Below are 23,077 nucleotides of genomic sequence, written 5' to 3'. Positions count from 1 at the left end.
AGCTTTAGTGTCCTGCTTCATATGAAGTACAACTTAATTACAAAATAGCAAGTGCTTCCCAAGCCAATGAGATATCTCTAAATACACGACCTAAGGCATGAACATGCTGATGTGAATGTAAACAACAGTCACACATAAAATAAATTAGTCAGTGTGCAATGAATTTAGAAAATACTTCAAATAAATAGAGGAGACTAAATGGTATTTATTCATTTAATCAATAAATATTTATTGAGCCTCTATTATATGACAAGTATTACCCTAGATCCTGGGAAAACAGAGATTAACCAAATAAACAATACTCACAAAATTTGCAGTCTAACGGGAGGAGAAAGACAACAAATTTAAAAATCTCTGCGATGTTGAGTGGTGATAAATGTTTTGGAGAAAAGTAAAGTTGGATGAGAAGACTAGGGAATGCCCTGGTGAGGCATGAGGGCATTTGATATTTGATGTAGGGTAGTCAAGAGAGAACCCTCTCAGAAGGAGCTGTTGTCAGGGGAAGATCAAAAGCCCTGAGCTAGAAATGTGTGTGTGCGTGTGTGTGTGTGTGTGTACCTGGCCTGCTTCTTTTTCCTTCAGTGTTTGTCTTTTTACAATCAGTTCAAAAGAGCAATTTTTATATTAAAAACATCAACCCTTTGAATTCCATTTATGTTACCAACATTTTCCCCTCACTTTGTCAGTGTAGTTTTCTTTTGTGATTTTTTTGCACCAGTGGAATTTTGATCAGAATTGCACTCAAATATATTAATTATCTGGGAGGAATTTACACGTCTGCAGCCTTCAGTCCTCCCATTTAGTAAAACTAGTCTTGAAAGTCCCACAAATTTTTATTAAGGTGATTCTTTGGTTTTTAAAACTATTTTTGCTGTTATTATGAATGTAGGATTATTTGGGTCCATTGTACTTTCTAACTGTTGTTTCTGGTTATAAGAGAAAACTATTAGTTTTTGGAGCACAGTGGCTCATGCCTGTTATCCTGGCACTTGAGAAAACTATTTGTTTTTAAGTGTATATGTTTCTGTATACAGCCATTTTCTCAAACTCCCTTATTTGAACAGTTTTTAGTTTTTTTCCACTATTTATAAACAATTATTTCATCTAGGTATAATCTTTCTGTTTCTTCTCATCAACATTTCATGTCTTAATTCCACCCACTAAAATTTCCAGGACCTTAATGAAAAAAGATAACAGTAAAGTCATTTTTCTAGTTCCTGATTCTAATATATCGCTAGTATTTTTATAATTGCTTGTGATGCCAGCCTTTAGTTTAACAGAGGTGTTCTTTATTAGGTGTTAAAGAAATATCCCTTTAGTCATAGATTAAAACATTCTTATTTGGACTGGATATTACATTTTATCAAATCCTTTTTGGTATCTGTCAAAGAAATGATGAGTTGCTTCTTGTTTAAATGGCTAATACCATAAATTAATTTAATATGGGGTCTATTAGAATGTTTTTTAGAGAACACCTTTTTCACAAGCTGGTCCATGAAAAAAAATTGGGGGTGGGGAGATTGTTGTCTGATCAAATAATTTTGGGGAAATACTACATAGTATATTTTCTTCTTAGAAATTAATTTGCTCATTAGCATATTAAAGATACTGAGAAGTCCAGTAGTCAAGAATTCCATTAACTTTGTTAAACCCTTCATTTCCAAACATTACCTGTTCCCCCTCCCTCATATAGCATTAATTAGCATCCCCTTGACTTGGGTTCAATCTAACACACTTGAGATGTGTTATATTAATAGCTTTCCTTATATTAAATCATCTTTGCACTCCTGAAATAGAAATGCCTTGGCCATAGAGTGTGGTTTTTAAATCTGGTGCTAAGATCAGTTGGTTAGGTTTTAATTGAGGATTTTTGAGTCTGTAATTATAAATGGGATGGTACTGTCACTTTTTTTTGTCTCTGCCCCCTTTTGGCTGTTTCTCTGATTTTAGTATCAGTGTGATTCTGGATTGGTGATATGAATTGGGAAATGATCCACATTTTTCTGGGCTCTGGAACAATTTATGCTGCATGGGGAATTATCATAGGATTTTATTTTCTTAATTTGAAATATTTTCTACAAAATAGCCAAAAGAGAAATGAACCCAAACACAGTGCTAACTGGTTGTCAGTGAACTTGTAATTAAATCTCCTGTTAGCTTTATTTTCTTTACTGATGAGGCTTCAAGTGTCTTCATTTTTCCTCTTTGTGGGTAAACACGATTGCTCTTTGCCCCAGAGGGTTGACGGTTCAGACAGCCAACTCTGCTTAGAAGCAATCACTCCTTGCTCTTGTCACTCCAGATCACGGTAGAACAGGGAAGCATCAAAGTCAGGTCAGGGAAGCAGGAAATGATAGAATCCCAGGCAGGAGAACCAGACTTCTCCATGAGCATGTTGTCCCTGAGGCTGAGAACAAAGTAGGGTGACAAGTATGAAGGCCTGGAGGGAGGGAGGCAACAGAGATAGGTGAATTGTGAGGTCTAGAATCCCAAGAAGAAGTCAAAGAGTATTGATCCTGTTTTAAAAACACTTTCGTTGAGGCCGTGTTGAGAGAATGTTGGACATTTACGGTCTGTAAATGGGGAGAGGGAGTGCTAAGTCCACTTCTGAGGCCAGTTCCTCCCCAAGTCACAGAACTCTTTATTCAGAGAAATGTCATATTATCATAGACCAAATACTTCACACAGCTAAGGTCTTAGGCATAAAAACACACAAAAATGGATATATACCTTCTTTTCTGGTATGGGGATTGCTCCACATTTAAAAGAAGAATACCTTAGCCATGCATTCCAGTCTCATAGCAGGTGCCTAGCTATGTGTTTGGTGTTTGTGAATAAGTATCTGGTGTTTGTTCAGTAAAGATGCGTGTTGTCTTTCCTTGCTTTTATGCAATAGATGTGTTTCTAAAAGGTGGGGCATACATTAAAATTAGAGAATTAATCTTTTTTTTCCAGGTGAGAGAGATATATATACACACATATATATCCTTAGGCACTAAATGTGTCTGTTTTTTAATCCATCTTTAGTCGGTGTTTCTGAGCATGGAAACTTCTTCACCTTTCCTTGTCCTGGTACACTTAAGGTATGATAATGGTCTCAGATACTTCAATATATTAAATTTAAAAATTTTTTATATTAATATTCAAAATTTTTTTTCTAAATAAGTTGATAAGTTGCCAGTGTTCTCTATTTATTTCTTCATATGCTGGGTAGCTTGTACCTCTGTCTAAAATACAAATTGCACATAATACAATTCTTCAACCAAATATAAGTTGTGTTTCTTTTGAGACAAAAAAAGAAACTGCTAAGATTACATGTCTCTGAGTTATTCTCTGTAATGTGATGAATGCCAGAAACAAGAAACATGCATAGTAGAGGAGAAGAGTGATGATCAACAGCAAAGTGGTTCCCTCCACCCCTCTCTATACCCCTCTCCTCCCTTCAGAGAAGCACATTCATCTAAGTGAATTGTTGGGAGAAACTTATAGTCCATTCATCCATCCAAGGATCCCTGCACAATGCAGGCATATGTTTAACACACTTATTAAATGCTATTTTTTTATCTAGTAGTGTACAGCAAAAATAATATTAATCAAAGGAAAATTTTGGGGGTCTATTGCAATATGAAATCAGGATTTGAATGCCTGTAATATTATAACCAACACTGAGTTCTTTAAAGTTCCTTGATTCTCACAAAGCTAAAAATCATTCCTTACCCTGGATTAGAGAAAAATCTGATTTTCCTGTTTCATTGCCTTCTTGAAAGAGATGATGTGGGAAAGTGTCACGATGAATTGTTGAGGCTGAATCAGATGATAATGATTTTGTGTCTAACCCAGCTGTACTTTCTCAGTTCCAGCACCTCACAGGGAAATACATAGAGGCCATTTCCACAATAGACACCTGTGACTTGATAAAATTATTGAGTAGGGACATGGGAAAACATATTTTTCTCCATAGCCATGCTTACATGTTTTTTTTTATTTTACCCCTTTCCCTGCCTCCCTTTTTTGTGATTGTATAGAATATGCCAACATTGTGAAGGGACATCTTGGGGGGTGGGGCTGGTTCCCTGGGACTAGATTCTCCATTGTCGTGAGCCAGGTCACCACTTCATTCCCCTCTGTTACCAGTGACTGTAGAGTCCGCAGATGTTCCACAGTGGGTGGAGGTACTAATCTGAGCCCCGTACCCAAGCCACCTTGTGGCCCGGGTTTTAAAGTCGTGTAGGAAGCAAAGAAACAGATGCAAAAGACAACATGTGGAAAGAATGAACACAACTCAGTGACTAACAGGGCATGCAGGATCAGGAAGAGCTAAAAGTTAAGAGTTACATTCATATCCTGGAGAATGAGGTGCCCCCATCAAATTAATCCATTAATTAATCAAACATTCAGGAGCTGGAGCCATTCACTCTCTGACATACTCTTTGGCTGTATTAATATGGGCATTCATTCCTGAACCACAAGCAGAAGGAAACAGTACTTAAAACCATGGTCGTGAGCACTTAGTTTTTCTTCTCTGACGATGTACAAATCGGTAGTCGCACTTTTAAAAAGCCTTTCATGTAAATCTGGGCACCATCCTGAATGCATCCGTTCTATTAACAGCAATTTGGAGAATTGCTACCAACCCAGCCTGAGGTGAATGGCAGCTGCTTTTCTCTGGGCAGGGCTACTTAAAGAAGTGGCAAGTCCAAAGCCATTTAAAAACTGAAAAGTGGCCTTGTGATAAATAAAATGACACTTCTGAGGCTGAACATCATTGAAAGAACTTTGTGCTGACAGAGAACTACAGAAGCTTTCCTATGGGAAGCTGGCATGCCGATGTCACCGTGGGGCTTTGTTGATTGTGAAACTGGAAGCCATAGCAGTAAGTGGGTGCGTGGGGGCAACCAAAAGCAGGAGGATGGCCTTGCCTGTGTCTGTAGGACGACTTGAGACAGTAACTGCCGCCAGAGTCCCTTAGGTGTGTGCTTTACAACTGCAGGATGGTACAAATGACACTCTTAATTTTCTGAGAGTTTGCTTTGCAGTGAAGATTTAAGACACTGAGATTAATTTAGTTAAATTGATATTTCCCCTCGTGATTTCAGGGATTTAACAGTGAATAAGCCTCTTGATGTTGATCTATCTCCTGGGGGGTCCAATAAATTACAGAAACATGTATTACCATTTTTTGGAGCTCCCTCTTCATTTATTCTCCTTTCTATGGCATACCGTATATGGCCAGGCCTTTGCTACAATTTGTTATTTATAAAAAGTACAGAGCACGTTTCAATCCTACCAGATGAAGTCAGAATTCTAACTGAGCTATGGGTCAACTGACTAGAAAAAAGAATTTAAGATCCCGATGACATGGCTGTCTGTGAGGGATACGGTTTGGATTTATATCCCTGCCCAAATCTCATGTTGAGTTGTAATCCCCAGTGTTGGAGGAGGGGCCTCGTGGGAGGTGACTGGATCATGGGAAAAGACATCCCCCTTGCTGTTCTTGGGGCAGTGAGTGAGTTCTCACAAGACCTGGTTGTTTAAAAGTGTGTAGCACCTCTTCCTTTTCTCTCTTCCTCCTGCTCTGGCCATGTAAGACGTGCCTCCTTCCTCTTTTACTTCTGCCTTGATTGTGGGTTTCCTGAGGCCTCCCCACCCATACTTCCTAGCTAGCCCATGGAACCATGAGCCAACTAAACCTCTTTTCTTTGTGGATTGGCCAGTCTCAGGTAGTTCTTTGTAGCAATGTGAGAATGGACTAATACAGTAAGGCTTGTGGAACCTCGAGTGGTGATTTGGGTTGGATTCCTGACATCTCCTTGGTATATCCTTAGACACATCATTGAGTCTCTGTGCTACGTCATCATTGAGAAAACATCAGCAAAATGGGAAAAAAATATGTTAGCAGAGTCTTACTTAGGAACAGGCTGCATTCCAAAATTATTCAACTAATTTGGACAAATTGAGTGTCTACTATGTGCCAGACATAGTTGACTTAGATAGATAGGGCACCTTTGCCAACAAATAGCCCTTTACTGGCAAGTTTCCAGTTAGTTTGCAAGTCAGCTATGTATAAATTGGTATACATTTTCCTAAAGAGACAAATTTTGAAACAATGGTTAGATTCTCAGGACAATTCTCAGAAGCTAAGTTAATTCATAATGAAGTGGAACTCAACTTCTAATGGAATTCTCAAACCTAACTACCATTTACACAGTGATTTTTAACCCTGGTTGCTGCATACCACATTATAACCACCTAGGAAGGCTTTAAAAATTTAGTAAATACCAGCTGGGCATGGTGGCTCATGCCTGTAATCCCAGCACTTCGGGAGGCCAAGGTGAGCAGATCATGAGGTCAGGAGATCGAGACCATCCTAGCTAACATGGTGAAACCCTATCTCTACTAAAAATGCAAAATTTAGCCAGGCATGGTGGCGGGCACCTGTGGTCCCAGCTACTCGGGAGGCTGAGGCAGGAGAATGGCATGAACCTGGGAGGTAGAGCTTGCAGTGAGCGCAGATCACGCCACTGCACTCCAACCTGGGCGACAGAGTGAGACCCTATCTCAAAAAAAAAAAAAAAAATTTAATAAATACCAATACCCAAACTATGCCCACAGGACAATAAAATCAGAATCCATTACCAGTAACGTTGGTGGAAAATAGAGCTTGAGAAAGAGTAGAAAGGAATGGGAAGCAATGCATCTAGGGAGATCAAGGCTGTGACTGGGGGATAGGGGCTAGGATTCCAGGGGGTGCAAGGTGTAGTCTGGGGTATTGTGGCGTTGGTGGCTAGAATAACAAGAGAAGATGCCTCTCTGGAAAAAGTAGTAGGACTGTGGGCTTGGACCCTATAGGAGATTTTTGTCTTTTGACAGTAAACCATTTTTCAGGAGTAAGAAGATGATGCAGGGGCCTAGAATATTCAGCTCCAGAAGCACAAGGATTGGTGCTTCAATGATAAGGAGGGAGCTGATAACCTAAGTGGTCAGCATCACTCATCACTTTCCTTTTGTCCGGTTCCTGAGGAATGAAAGAAGCTACCTTCAATCCACTGTCTTATTTTGGGGTGAGGCTTTCACAAAATGCAATGCCTTATGTTTTCCCTCTGAATATGTAGTTCTTTTTATCATCTTGGCCTGATTATGGGCCCTTAAGACTCAGCAGAGCTAAGGGGAAGGGAAGGGAATCAAGAGAACCACCAAGAGAGCTCCAAAAGCAAGAGCTGGCAGGTAATTCTGTTCATCTATGCCTGCTCTGTAACAGCTTTCAGAGCTCAGGAGCTCTTACTTTCAGTCACTTCCTTGCAACCCTTGCAGTCAGAATTTCAGGGTTCGGAAACATAGGCCTAAAATGTTATCACCAAGTGGTGAAAGCAGATTTGCTGAGTGGATGATCCCCTTGGCTGTTTTGCCAAGTTCTTCTCATTTTTATAGCTGGGCATGGAGATTTCCTTTTTTGACATTCTGTGACTCTTACAATGTAGGAAAATCTGTGGAGATACAACATTCTCACATTTCAAGTAGCTGCTCTCAAATAAGGGACATTTTCTACTGTTTATTTTTCCCTGGAATTTTCTAGGATATATTGCTTTGGCTCTGTTTTCTAGTTTTCTCTTTATGACATTTTGGCTACTCCCAGTCAACAAAAATAGTGCACTGGAAGAATTCCAGAGACACGTGAAAGTTATCTGTCCTGCTTCAAGGACAGAAATTACTACTGTTTTCTTCTCTCTCAGAGAGATGGCCCTTAAAAGTGTTGGAATGTATCTCTTTTCTTGACATTTTCTGATGTTCCTGATTCTGTTTTCCTGGTGAGGGCAAAATAAATTATTGTGAAAAAAGGAGGCGAGGCCCTGGTTCTACAGGTTTCTGGAGGTTCTGGTATGGGAAGGGCATGCACAGAAGAACTTCTTCTAGATACTGTTTTACTGCAAGCAACAAACAAACAGATCTTTTTTCTCATAGACTGCCAGCCAAACTGTGTAGCAACACTATGGAAAAGACCCCAACGACCTCCACAAAATAAATTCTTCCCTTCACTAAGCAAGGAGTTTAGCTCAGTTGGAAAATCTGGATGGACCTCAAAGGAAGAATTTTCTCCTTTCAAACCCAACCCGTTTCAATAATAGAGAGAAAACAGGTTTTTTTAGAACTGAAATTCCTTAGCAAAATTTAATTGGAATAGCATTCTACCATAATGGGCATTCAGCTTGTTTAGTAGGTGAGACTCCATTAGCTTTGACTGTTTCAAGGAGATTGCATAACCAAGTCACTTGACTTCGGGTATTCTGACAGAGCAGATAGCTCCCCATTTAGGAATTTGCTTGTGCTGGAGTGGGAGAATGAGAGGAGCACCTGCCTTGATATGCTGATGATACCCTCTTATTTGGCAAAGGTATTATTCATAAGGTAGTCAATTAATGTCAGCCTATTGGAAAAATGACAGGCTTCAAAGCTTCCTCTTTAGATTAGAGACTCTAAAACTCTAAATGCCTGCAGATCCATATATCAGTTGTTGCTTCTGACCTTTCCTAATTTAATTAGCCTCCTTCTAGTGAGCCTGATTAAAAAAAAAAAAAAAATTTAATAGATGGGGTTGCTGGGGGTATTGCTTAGATTTTTCCTATTGAAAATAAGTATTCCCCTCCAAGTAATTTATTTGGCTTAATTATTAAGCCAAAGTCAGAAAAGTATCAATAGCTTCAAATAGACAGGAAGTGGCTGTAAAATTAGCCTTTCTTAACGAGAAGAAGGTCAGAGCTTCTTTATATTTTTTAAATTTCACTTTTATGTGTGGCTCATTGCTTAGGCTCTGGCTGAGGCTCATTTAACAAGGATCCCAGTGGTACTGGAGCCCTAAGCAATAAGACTTGGAGACCTAGCCTCCTTCCCTGGGGTGAAATCACCTCAAATCACTCTTAAATACTTGTTAAAATTTTCAGTTGCTTAAGTTATTTTAAATGTAAATTTTCATTTTGAAAGCAAACAGGGACTCAGAAATGATTTTTGTCAGAATAAGTTTGGGTCTGATTCTCTCCTATAACCATTTCTAAAGGAAAAGCTCAGTTTAATTCAATCTCCAGTTAAGTAAAAAACCTAAAGAAAAGTGAGTCACTTCATTTCTACTCTAAATACTAAAGTGGCAGGAAAAGTTCTTTTATCTGTTTCAATATATTCCAACCTGATTACAATCTTTTTTTTTTTTTTTTAAGTCATAGGAAAGTATACACAGAAGGAATGGCTGATAGGTGAAGTAAAAGAGAAAGCCAAAATCTTTAATTATCTTTTTCAGGTTAACAGAGAAACAGGCACCTATGCCTTAGGTAGAGAAAGGTGATTAGCATTCAGAATACTGAAGCCCACATCAATTCAGAAAGGGCATGATTTTAAGATAAGTTGAAGGGTAAGTTAGAAAGAAGCAACTTTTTAAAGCTTAAGTATAAAACTAGGATGAGATCAAAGATGGATTGTTAATAAGAGTCAAGGATTAGTTGGAAGTAAAGTCCCTAATTATACCCAGAGTATTTAATAGACTCAATTGTGTTAAAGAAGATCTTAGAGGTCAGCCAATCCAACTTCGATCTTTGGTTGCAAGGAACAGATGCCTCCTCCAGCTGACACTAGTCAAAGACGGGAATTTATTTAAAAGTTGTAGAAGCTAAGCACTGAAAGAAAGCCAGGCCGAGAGAATGAAGGAGATTCCAGAATTTGATCTTTATTTCATGACTTATATTTTTATTTCTTTGAAAATTAATGTATATATCCTCATCAGCAGCATAAAGCTATTGCTTGTACATGACTATGGCTGAAGTTCTAAAATGTGTTTGGAATCATGAAATTACAAGCACAGATCTATAAAATGGTAATAGAATAGTGTCTTTATATTAAAAATACAACTGCACATTTACAATTTCTCTAAAATGAACTATGTTACTATGTAATTGCAATTACAGAATTGCTGTTAATGATGAAAGACCCTAAGCCTACCTAGACCAATACTCTTATTCTACCATTAGAGAAACTGTAGCCTGGGAAGAAGTGATATGTTGATAATTCCCCAGAGGATTAATAGTAGAGCAAGTAGAAGAATGGAGATCCTTTGATGGCTGCTGTATCAGACGTAATGCTTTGTGCCATACTGGGAGCAGTGGCCAAGAAAGAACTTAGTTAAGAACCTGAGTTCTCTAGTGTCAGACTGTCCTTAGGCAAGTACTTTATACCTTCCTGAGCCTTCATTTGTGTAATATGGATATTAGTACTCCTCATAGGATGTGGTTGTTGTGAGGATTAAATGAGAGAACAAATGCACAGTTATTGACACAATGTCTAGTACATAGAAATGCTCTAAAAGCAATAGCAGTTATCAATTCAAAAATATTAGCTTTTTGCTGCATAACAAGCAACGCTGAAACTCAATGATTAACAAAAATATTTTTATTTCCTACTTATAAATCTGTGATCAGCTATAGCTCTGCTAAGCTTAGCTAGAGTTGGCTCCAGTTTTGGGCTCATGTTGGTCCCGTAAGTTTCCTCATCCCAGATCCAGGCAGAAGAAACAACCCCTACCTTGGATGTGTTGTTCTCACGATAAAGGGGAATAAAAGAAATGGGAACCATGTGATGCTTCTTAAAACCTCTACTGGACACTATCACAATGTTGCCTCTTCTCATATTCTACCAATCACAGCAAGTCATTTGGCCAAGCCCAAATTCAATGAGGCAGAAAAGTTAACTGCACCCACAGGCAAGCTATGTTCAAGGATGGAATGAGAAATATAATCTAGCACAGGAAGGTTGCAAGAAAATCTGTGGTCACTGAGACAAGCAGCTTGAATAATCTGAAACTATAAATTGCATAGACCATCTGTAGTAGCTCAAGTCTTCAAAATTATGGACTGTTTAGAAAAAAACAGAGATCTAGGGAAGGCAGCAAAGTTATTTTGGGTACAGACTGGATAAGAGGGTATATCATACCATTCCTTCTCCCAGAAGTTTCAATAGGTAGAGGATATACTGATTTAGAGGTCATTTATTTCAGTTTCCAGACCTGAAAGGTCTTTCAAAGGGTTCATATTCTTAAAGCAGCAGTGGTATGTGTTTGCATTTCCACTAATTTTTTAAAAACTCAATGCATTTAATGCTTATGTAAAAACTGTTTCCATTATAAATGGAACACATCGAGAGCCCCCAGGTGTATATGGAAGAAGCCTGCTTGGTGGTAAGTGGAAATTAGATGACTTTGCTCGTGATTTGTAACTTAGTTTATAACACAGATGAGCACTACTAGGTGCATTCTTTATCATCATACATTTTTAATTGTTTTATTCTTAGTCATAGGTTGTTTATGTTTCATTCTCAACTCTGAATTAATGAGGAATTTAATGAAGAAGTAAAACATAATTCTGTCAATTTTCTTCTGGATACTTTTCTCCAGATCCATAAATTTCTTTCATCTGAGAAAATAACTATATGGAACATCAAGATATCTCTAATATTTCAAAACGTAATGTAAAAAAGAAAAATAAATTGGTGCTGTTTATGCATCCTGTCTGTAACCAACAATCTACTGCAGAAATAAATACTGATGATGCTTTGAGGTCTGTACCAGGTTAGGGGATAGATGAGAATGACTCTGTGGTCCTATTATTTTTACACCTCAGTACAACATCACAGGCCATTCCTTCTGCCTGAAAAGCCCTCCTCCTTTTCCTCCTCTGCCTAATGTTCCTACTCAGCCTTAATCCACAGCTCAGCCCTGACCTCCCAATGGAGAAGGAATTATCCTCTTCAATTCCCTCAGCTATATTTGTTGCTCTTTCCCCAGTAGTCCCATGTCACTTGCAGGGGAATTACCTCCTGAATAGCCTTGGCTTTGAAAATAGTCACTGAGTCTGTCTTTCTGACTTAACCCTGATTTGAGATCTGGGCAATTTGGTTTTCCAGTGCCAGCAACATACCTCACACCTAGAAAGTACTCAACACATCTTTCTTGAGTAGATGAGAGTAAACAGAATTGCAGCTTGATAGATAAGATTGAAAACTGGAGAGGACATTGGAGAGAGCATTTCAGGAAGAAGAAAAGCACACAGAAGTAAGGAGTAAGAAGACGGAGGCTGAGATGCGCAAGTTCTGTTTAAGGAGCAATAAATGAGCCCACGTGACTAGACCAAAGAGTTTAAGAAAGGAAGTCCTGGAAAAAGCAGTGGGGAGTTTAGGTGTGTTGGGGAGGGTCTCAAGGGACACACATTGTCTTGGTCTGCCTTGGCCATCATATGTCAAAATATCACATAGCTTAAACAGCAGAAGTTTATTTTCTCACAGTTTTGGGAGCTTGAAGTCTAAGATCAGAGTAACAGCATTACAAGTTTCTGGTGAGGGCTCTCTTCCTGGCTTGTATGGCTGCCCTCTGGCTGTGTTTTCACATGGTGGGAAGAGGGAGTGCTCTGGTGTCTCTTGCTTTTCTTATAAGGAAACTAATCTCATCCTCGTAATATCATCATATGACAACTCACCCTGCTAATCTCATGTAAAGCTAATTATCTCCCAAAGGCCCCATGACAAAATATAAAATACCACCAGACTGGGGATTAGGGCCTCAACATATGAATTTGCGGGGAACAAAATTCAGCCCATAGCACCGACCCATATTGAGTGGTTAAGGAACCGACCACTGGTAAATGAAGTGAACCCAAAAGATTGCCATCATCCTTTCCTGCCATTATTAGGGTTCCATTGTTCAGTTAAGAAAGTGAATGAAATCTAGAAAATCAGCAGTTCCAATTAAAAAGGCATTAAAGCCTAAGGACAAGAAGAAAATAACCTTTTAATTTCTGCGATGAATGAATAAAGTAATTTTTGTGAGTGGTATTTTCTATTTCTACAGCAGCCATAAATCAGACCATTGGGAGCTGTACCATTTTACTTTTAAATGTACATTTTTGAAAAGAACACACTTGTTTCTTATTATTCTCCTTTTGTACAATTTCATTGCATTCATCACCAGTCAGAGGGTCCTGTTGATTCTCCAGCAGAAAAAACTATTTGTTATATTCACAGTCCAAGTGCCTACTGATTAGCACAGGTATTTTAAATTAGATGATTGGGCTGGAAGTACAGTCTTCCTCTAAGCTTTACTGCTTTCTCCATTTTCTGTTTTTTTGTTACTTTTCAGGCCTGAATTCCTTTCACTTGGTTCATTCTCTTAAGAATTACTAGCCACAGAATGATGTTTTTATTCATTTGAAAAGTGTATGTCCATTTGCAAATGATTCAAGACAAGACTGAGAATTCCACTGCCTGATTTGCAGAAAGTTGTTGCTGCCTGAAAATGTGCTGGGCATGTCCTGTTGATAGATAGTACAAATATACAGTGTTAATACAATGGGCAAACTCCAGAGCATTTCCATAGCTCCCGACTATTGAATGATATACAAAAATATATGACTTGGGGACAGCTGAAATTGTTTCCACACTTTGAGCTCTGCTTCCATTAGACTGGTTCACAATATTAGATTGAATCCCAAGGTGCTACTGATAATCATCAGCTGTTTTTCTTGCCAGGACTCTTTGTTTAAATGTATTCTTTCATTATCCGTGTGCTTTTGAAAAAAATGAGGGAAAGAATGTTTTTAATTGAATAATCTGTATTCTGTCAGGTATTTCTTCTCCCTAGGAAGGTATCTGAAAACTTACTTTGCTGTTTTTATTTATCCTGCCAGTGTAGTATATTGATGAGAGAACTGAGGTCCAATAGTGTTAAAACAAGACATGAAATATTGATTAATTCTTCTTTTAAATTCTCTTTTTACCCCTGAGTATAGCAGGTTTCAGAAACTGCTGCCAATACTGTGCTCTCCAATAAACCTCCATTATTGGGAGGGGGGTCTTGATACCCTTCAGGCTTTGATAAATGATTATTATGCTTTTGAAATGTTAGCTTTGAGTGCCCGAGGCTTGACTTTCATCAGTTCATGAAAGAAACAGTAGAATTGAAGCTGCAAAGTTTGAGCCAAAGGCCCCCAAAGGAACCATTTCATGAAAGGAGTTAACCACAGATACTGAGGCTTCTGAACTCCTTGTCCTTGTTCCACCTGACACTTTTTCTCCATTCCTAATTGTACATTCCACCGTTGCAAGCTAAGACTTGCCCTTTGGGTCTAGGCCAACTGACTTTGCTGATTTCTGCGGTTAAAAAGTAAGAAGATGGGTTTAGATGGACTTGTAAAGAAGGGAGAAGGAAGTACAGTGCTTGGTTGGATGAAGAAAATCAGGGGACAGTGAATGAGCAGAGTGGGATCTGGAGATTATAGGAATCTGGCTGTTTAGGGTCAAGGACACCCTCAGAGCAGTCACCCTAAGGCAAGAATAGGCCATGGGGAGTCAAATCTACTGCCTCCTTAGGACCCAGATGAGTTTGGAACAGAGGGGAATCTGATAAAATGTATAAGAGAACTGCACAGGACAGCCACCCCACAACAAAGAATTATCTTGTCCAAAATGTTAATAGTGCTGAGATTGAGAAACTCTAATCTAGAGAAAGTGCTACAATTTTTTGTCATCAAAGTATGAGTTTCTTGTGTTCAGAACCCAACTCATTGAGCTATTGGTATTCAATAATTAGCAGAGCACCCTGTGAATAGATAATAAATCCAACATAATCCAGTTCTCTTTTGAAAAGTAGCCATTTCCATTTCCACAGTTCTTCCCCTGAAATTATCTGAAAGGGAAATGTCACTCAGTTAGAAGGCTCCAGCTTGCCAGATAACAGGAGGAAAGTGCTTCACAATATCTTTCCAGAAATGAGAAGAGGACAGAGTGTACTCAGAAACAGAGGTGCAGGCAAATGAAGGTTACTGACAGCCAAAAACACTGAGACTGGTAAACATCATGATAGCTGGACAGACAAGGAATCCCTGTATCCATATGATGGCCTTTTGACATGAAGGAATAGGAGTAAACATCAAGGGTAAAGTAGCTTATATTTTATTGAAATAAACTAGATGAAAGATCATATCTTAAATGATATGTCTTCAAGCATGTGCTACATCAAGGTCTTGACAGCATCATTTTCCCAAGAGATGTGCCAGTAAATTTAAGTAGTTTCCAAGTTATAAGTATCTTGATTACCAAAGAGCAGCAGGATGCAGAGCCTGACCAGTAAAATCAAAGGATTGATGGCTTCCTCTTCACACTCCTGCCTTTATTTTCCCCTGCATGGCTCATTATTCTGCTGCATTAATTTAAGCTTCCTATTGCACTGAATTAAGGGCTTAAATTCTCTTATCATCCCTGTGGGAATCTTGATTGTTTATTTGTGGATGAGAATAATTGTTTTTATTGATCCCCAAATGTGGAAGGTAAAAAAAAAAATGCTATGGTTGATGGCCAGCTCATACATAGTGCTGCGTGCATGAGTGACAAATTATGAAACAGTACTTGGCCCCAGAGGATACCCTTTAAGAATTTTTAAGGCATTTGATAGTTATCATTTTGAGGCATTTGATAGTTATCACTAAGTCTTTCCAAGCTGGAAATCATAAACAATTTCACATACATCAGGCAAAGTCTTTTTGTTGTAGTTTTCATTGAAAGTTAAAGGTCTAGTTGGGTGTAATTTATAACTTCTCATTTCTAGTATGTTCACACAGCAACCCAGTTGAGTTTGGAAATGGTGCAGCTACAAGACGTTCCAGAGCCAGTGTCATCAGGCCAGTGAGTTCCTCTAGGGACCTAGATTACTAGGCATTTATTTGAAAGAATTCCTGGATTCATCCAGAAGTTGTCATTATTCCACTGCAAACATCACTATATGGACATTGACTTCAAATAGTTAGAGAAAAAAACTACTTTGCTAGCCCTAGCTTGTACTGTGGGTAGGAAACCCCACGCCATTTAACATCCCAAATATATCAGAGGCATCAGGGAAAGGAACTGCAACTGTCTAATTAAGTGCTATTTGTAGGACAGGGCACTTGGGCAGTATGAGCCTCCCCCATCTGAATCAAATGCAACACATCTTGTTTAAAGAGCTATTGAGCTAATTAGCATGGCCTGTCTACACAGAAATAAAACAAACCAGGTTAGGTCCTAAAGGAATCAAGGATCAGAAATGTGGTAAAGTTTCCTTATTAGGTGGTAAGAAGGAAAGATCTTTGACCAGATGCCAAACCCTGAAATTCTTGATCCTCTTTTCCTGTGGTAAAGAGAACACAGATATATAGAGAAGCCACTACGACCATTGCATCTTCTTTATTCTTTGAGGGCTCTGTTCTGAAAGCTTACTGTTGAACCTTCAGAAATGACTGTGTGGGCTGGACTGGAATGAGTCAGGAGAGCTTGTTTTGCAGAATAAGTGTCCATATGTCACAAAGAGGATCTTCCTCTTTTTCCTGGAGATATATTATCTTTGACTTTGATAATTAACACATCTGTGAAGGGACCACATCAAAGGGAGGATGATTTTTCCTAATTATGATTTTTTTTGTCGCACTGAAATTCACCTTTACCCTTAGCGCTATGGTTCAGTTATGGCCTTGGCCTTGGTCAGCCATTGCAACACCTTCCATGAGTGGCAGTGTAAAGGAGTTCTCCCCATGAAAGTTTTGTGACCATTGTCGCTACCATTGCAAGGTAAAAACTTTATACCCAGCTTATCTTTTTATATATGCTGCATACATTTAGTATCATGCCTGTCACACAAGGGAGCACGAAATGTGATCTGACCAATTCACGTGTTTGCTCATTACAATATCCGATATGCATGGAGCATGGTACTGCACAATGGTTAAAACTTAATTACAGACTGTTGAGGGTGATGATCACAGAATCATTTGATTTTTAAATTAGAAGAAACCTTGGTTATGACTTAGTTCAACCATCTCATTTTAGACACAAGGAAAATAAGACCCAAAGAGGCTAAATAAGTGTCCAAAGCCTCATGTTCGAGTAGTGGCAGAGCTGCAATATCAAACCAGATATCCTCACTCCAATTCTGACTGCACTCTGTGTTGACTCTGAAACACATGGCTGTGCTTTGTTGCACGGTATTGTGATCAATTGTTTCAACATGTGTGCCTCCCTCACTAGACCATGTACTCGTAAGAAAATATTCATCACCAGGCTCCTAGCACTGTCAGTGGCACATAATAGGATCCCAATAAATGTTGGTTGAAAAAGCGAATAAATGAGTAAATACATGAGACTTGTTTTTTTCCTCATCATGTAGAAACAAACAAATGCCGTAACTTTTAGTGATCTCTACGAGTGCTTGGTCAGCGTAATAATGAAGAATAGACAATATAGGCAGTGGAAGGTAGAAAAAATAGTATGAGAAAGAAGAGAAAAAAAAAAAATACACAATTCCATAGGAATAATAACTAGACAAATTCAGTACATAGACAAAATGTTTAGATTCAATTTGGGAGCATTTTGTCAAGACTCGTGCCTCCTCTGATCTCTTCTCATTTTCAAATAAGGGCTTTTTAAGCAGATGGTGCTTTAAACAATTCCCATCATTGCTGCTTCTCCTCAGACCCCAGAATGCAGGATGGACTTCAGGTTAAGTTGTCTAAAAGGCAAAGTTGTTCGTTAGTGTATCTCACTTCCCTGAGATATGTCTTCCCACTCATTTTGCATCCATTGCTGCCCCATGTTGCTGCTACTATCACAGAGGAAAGTGCACATAACTCGCTGTGATCTGGTTTCTGGGATATTTTCCATACGTCAGAAGATACGAAGGAATGGCTACTTAAGCAGTGACATTTGAGACTCAGTGATAAGTATGCAGAGAGGAGGTATATGGGCTGAGTTTGTGTCTCCTTGTGAATCACCCAAAGTCAATGCAAGTAAAGGCTAAAAAATCCAATCATCTACCCCCACTGTGAGTTTGTGTTTTTCCTGAAATGCTGGCACGTTGTAAGTAATTTGACACTAAGTAGTGCCTGTTAAAAAGAAGCAGCAGCAGCAGCAGCAAAGGATTCAAGGCTCCTAATTATAGCACACTGATGGCCTGGTGCTGGGGTGTGCATCAACAATATTGAGCAAGTACTGGCTGGAGGGCTGAATCCAGACAGCGGTTATCAGTATCTAAGTGTCAGTTTCAACTGGCTGTGCTCCTGTAGGCCAAGAAGTCTACATGGAAGGTAGACCATTTAATCTTTTTCAGAGGTGTTGCTACACAGCCGTCAAACAAATTGGGCTAGTCCAAATGCCCCTGTGGAGAGAGTTTTAAGGAGATGGGCAGTCATCTGTTTTGAATGGATTGAGTCACTTTGGCTAAAGACAAATATGGAGATCCAGTTTTCACTGAAAATTCCTTTGAACCATTTGGAACTTGGCAGATGCCCAATCAGCACTGCATCTAAGTACATCCCCACCCTCCCACTCAGTTCCTGCATTTCCCAGATCTTCTTTGAACATACCAACCATACTTCCATATTCGTGATTTTGTCCTTGCCCTTCCCTCTTCCTGAAATACCTTTTCCTCATGTGGTCCACATAGCTTCTTCCTCCTTGACCCTCCCCTCTGTCTTTTTCAGATCTTTGTTCCCATGATCAAAGAAGCCTTTCCTGGCCAACTTTTATAACATAGCTACCTCCAAATCCAATCCACTGGCCTTCGCAAAGACAGAAGCTTTCGTTGTTTTGATCGTTATTGTATCCCCAGCCTCCAGAACAATGATTACCATGTCGCTTGTTCAATGGAAATACAATGAAGTTGATAATGTAGGTCTTAAAAAGGAAAAGTCTTGTCTTATAATGCCTGGAAAATAGTTAAGGAAATCTTTTCAGATGCTTTCATTTCAAGTTAATCACATACACTGCATGTAAGTTACACTTAGAAACCCAAGCAGCCTTTAAGAAAGTAGTAATATGTCCAGGTAAGCAAGATAGCACTATTATCATTCAGTACCCATCCAGGCTCCAAGCAGCTTTAAGAGAACCTTTCCTCTGATAGACAGCACTAATTTGTGTCTTATGGAAAATTAAATAAATTATTTTTCACCTGAAGGGAGCAGGATTATTTGACTTCAGATATTTGCCATATGGCTTCTCTTGCACACAACATAGCTTTGAGGCTTAAGGTAGTAAGAGCAAGAGCATTCCTATAAATTATTCAGAGATAATTCAAAATAAGTGTGCATCTTTGACATATTGTCAAGTTTCTCAATGCTTTTTCCTGATAACAAGTGCTATGTTTTTGATGAAATGTTGCTTGTTTCTCACACACCTTATTGTTCTGTGTGTGTGTTCTGTGTTTTGTCCTGTTTGTTATTGTTTGTTTTAATTTCCCTCAGAGTCCAGTCTGGCTCGTATCTCAGCACAGGGTGGTTTACCTTCATTCTGGCCATGGACGCTTGTTATGGCATTCACGTCTACGGGATGATAAATGACACCTACTGCAAGTAAGATCACAGGAAATTATTTTTATGCAGCTCCAATTCTGAGATCTTGTCAAAATATCACAATTCATTTTAATACCATAAATCTAAGAAACAGATAAAGCAACAATTATTTCCCAGTGTTCTTTGCTGACATGACATTTTATTGTCAGTGCATCAAGTTGTGCCTTCTAGGGGTGATAAAAAGAAAAATATTTACCAGTCTAATGTCAAGTGTCAGGAGGAACACTTTTCCCTTAATCAGTGGCATAGCAGGAACTTGTGGCTTGAAAATATAGAAGTTTAGTGGTTGTTTAATTTGCAAAAGCAAGTTTGTCATTTCTGCTGCTCTGATGGCTTGATGGATAGCTATCTACTCAATGGTTAGTTAGATTTGATCATGAACGAAAAAATGTCCTGAAGCCTCAGAGAAACTGACAGCTTAACAAGAATTCCTGGGAATTATACTTCACTAATAAGTGAGTAATCTGCCAGATCCTTATTTAAAATGAGTGTGTTTACCCACAGTATATCCTCGCTGGTGGGATAGTTTCTAATTAGATAATAAAACAAACCCTCCATGCTTCATCAGGATAATGAAATCTATTTCCCTACCAACAATTGGCACAATATAATTCACAGACTGTTTTAATCATAATGTCAAAATGGTAACTCTCAGCCACAATCATCATGGACAAATATTTCTTCCCTAACTATAAGCATAATGGAGCTCAGATGAACCCAATATCTTACTGTGAAAAATCACAGTTTCTTCAGGTTCTGCAAGAGGCTATCTGAAGTTTCTTCCATTATACACCATTTCTTTTTTCAAAGAATAGCCATATGTTTGAATGTAATTGGCATGATATATAAATTTTATTTGATCTATTAAGCCACTAAGAACCTGGTACATCTTCCTAAAAGCTTTCATACATATAATAGCTTTTAACTGAGTTCATGGACAAGAATCATGTATGGGTTTGTGAGTAAATGCATTTACTGGGCACATAATGGATTCTTGTAAATGAGTGCTTCATTCTTCATCTCAATCTTTCTCTCCTTTTCTTTTTTTTTTCTTTTCTAGGACAGAAGGGTATAGAAAAGTCCCCTACCATTACTATGAACAAGGAAGAGATGAGTGTGATGAATATTTTCTTCATGAACATGCCCCATATGGGGGTCATAGGTTTATCACTGAAAAGAAAGTGTTTGCTAAATGGGCCAAGAAGCACAGGATAATATTTACACATCCAAACTGGACATTGTCTTGATAATGGTTTTTCTGATCTTGCCACATCACTTAACGTGATCCCCATACTGCGACTGTGATGCTGATGATGCTAATGGAGATGATGGTAACGATAAAGACAACAACAATGATTATCAAGTTCCTGTACACTCTCAGATGTGGATGGTGACTCTGCTAGTAATTCAAACTCAGCATTTCATGGAGGATGGTTGTGCTCATGATGTTCTTTCTGGAGGTTCAACACTACATACCGCACTTTATAATTTAACTGGAATTGAGATGAAGGCCAGTGACATGACAACTGTGACCTAAGAAATGGGAAGATTATCCTTCAAGATAGCTGCCTAGAATTGTTCAACAGTGAGTAACTTCCAAAAGCCAAAAGAGTTTGGCCTCATGAGGCAAGGTGACTGACTCAATGGCTTCTTGAATCTCAGCAGCTCCGCCATCTTGAAGAATGATTGATTTTTCAAACACTGACCCAAGAACTGCTATCAGGGTGCAAGTATCTTACTAGTTAGCCTAAGGACGGGAAAATATCACTTCCTAATATGCCATCTTTCAACAGTATTTCCTACAGCTAAAGCCTCAGGCCATTGCCTAATTAACAATGAAGATTTCATGGACGTCCTACACTTCAGGATTACTTGACTATCCCAAACACATAAATCAAAATGGGCTAAGTAGCAAATCTTGATGAATTTCCACTCTTACCATCCATTCTTACTACAGACAATATAACTGAACATGTGATTAGAGTGACCTATATTAATGTTTAGTTATTTTTGGTTGAGTCCTAAATATTTCAGAAGGCTACTTAACATGTAAGATACCAACTTCAACACTGTAATAACATATACTGTGAAAACATTCCTAAAACATAACCAAAGGGTTTACTAACTCTGCTTCAACATCCAACAACACAAAACCGTATGATTTTTAAAATCATGAAACAGAGAAAGCAAAGCATATTTTTACATCAATTTGTATCCTATCATACTTCATAATATATATTTGTATATTCAAATTGCTATTTTATAGGCCCAAGATGTGTTTCTCTAAACATTACATTCTCATTGCCAAGTGCCAACTGTTAGACATGGAGAGGAAATGATTCCTTATATTAAACCTGACCAGAGGTTTTGCCTTGTAGGAATTTATTTTTCCCATAGTGTGTCAGTTGTTATGCCACAATAACAACAATAATAATGACCTTAATGTCCAAGGTACTTTGTCATTTACAGTCCTTTAACATCTGTTATACCATGTGATGCCCCTGAACGCCCCATTGGGCTATTGTCTGTGTATTCTGCTATCTCTTTAGCAGATGATCTGTAATTTGGTCATTGTTCTGTTATATTCCAGATTGCTCTACTTGCAAATATTTGTATAGAATAGAATTTATGTAAACTAGTAACCAGTTGATCTCTGTGCCAAATACATTATATCAGGATTACACAAAAATATCACAAAGGATGGTCTTGGCCATATGCTACGACCCCTGTGAAAATAAGTAGTTTCGAGTAGTTTTTCTATATACATATATATACGTGTGATTCTATTTAGGCGGGGAAAGATGAAAAAGCAGGGACAACAGGAGGAAATGAAGGCAGAGAAATATAGTTTCCTGTCCTAGGGTTGAGACAATTCTATTTTTCATATACTCATTGCTCATTAAATATTAAAGGGTTGATTTGCTGAGAGAGTAGCTGAGAGTTCAAAAACATCCTTGCAGAATGATTCAAAAGACAAAAGCCAGGCTCAACTTACAGAGTGTTTTGGAGACTGGAAGTAATGATACATTTCACTTCAGAAGCACTTGTAGGTATTTACTAGTGCTAAGTATTATGGTGAGCTATCATTAAAATGTGCCGTCTTGGATAAAGGCCTTTTGCCTGCTGTCTTCTGCCATTTTGATACCTCAATATTCACACCCATAAAAATTACTAAGCCCCAGTTCTATCCTCGGAAGGAGTTGTTATTCTGTTGTTGTTCCCTTATGCAATTTTTAATTCTATGAATGTTAAGTTTTTTTGAACTAATGATAGATAGAAATGCCTACTGAAAGAAAAATAAACAGAGACAAATGTTAAAATTGCCATACAGACTGTTTTTCCCCCTGTTGTTTCACCTTAAAATAAAAAGAAAACCTTGATTAATCAGAATGCCTTGGGACATGAACTTAATTTATTTAGTTTTCTAATAAACGAAGGGCCAACTCTTATTTGTTTTAACCCCTGCTGATGAGAAACATTTGAAAATTTGCTTGCTCTCCTGCCTCGTTGTAGCTTTCTCTGATGAAGACTTTTGCAGTATATTGTATCCTTCACTCTGGCGGAAGTTGTGTGTGGAATATGTAGACTCCAGTGTTTTCTTAGGAGGGGTGGAAAGGGGCTTTTTTTTCTCTCCTCTCCTCTCCTCTTTCTTTCCTTTCTTTTTGCATCTAAACTGCTAC

The 23,077-nt window shown here is 38.4% G+C and overlaps 1 protein-coding gene across 4 annotated transcripts in view; it reads left to right on the top strand.

The window, feature by feature from the left end:
* ST6GALNAC3 (ST6 N-acetylgalactosaminide alpha-2,6-sialyltransferase 3) overlaps positions 1 to 22,787 on the top strand; it is a 555,034-nt gene extending 532,247 nt beyond the window's left edge. For 3 of the 4 annotated variants that reach the window (XM_005542983.4, XM_015433945.3, XM_074003546.1), the window contains 2 exons: positions 19,290 to 19,397; positions 20,458 to 22,787. In XM_005542983.4, coding sequence (XP_005543040.1) covers positions 19,290 to 19,397; positions 20,458 to 20,644 — 295 coding nt within the window. In that variant the 3' untranslated portion in view covers positions 20,645 to 22,787. Of the gene's footprint in view, positions 1 to 18,530; positions 18,681 to 19,289; positions 19,398 to 20,457 lie in introns of those variants that run through there. The other variant, XM_065520010.1, reaches the window with a different exon arrangement.
* Positions 22,788 to 23,077: the final 290 nt, after the last annotated feature.

The sequence above is a fragment of the Macaca fascicularis genome, chromosome 1, assembly GCF_037993035.2.
Source record: "Macaca fascicularis isolate 582-1 chromosome 1, T2T-MFA8v1.1".
NCBI lineage: Eukaryota > Metazoa > Chordata > Mammalia > Primates > Cercopithecidae > Macaca > Macaca fascicularis.
Note: the sequence above shows the minus strand (reverse complement) of the source record. Positions and strands in the feature narration are given on the sequence as shown.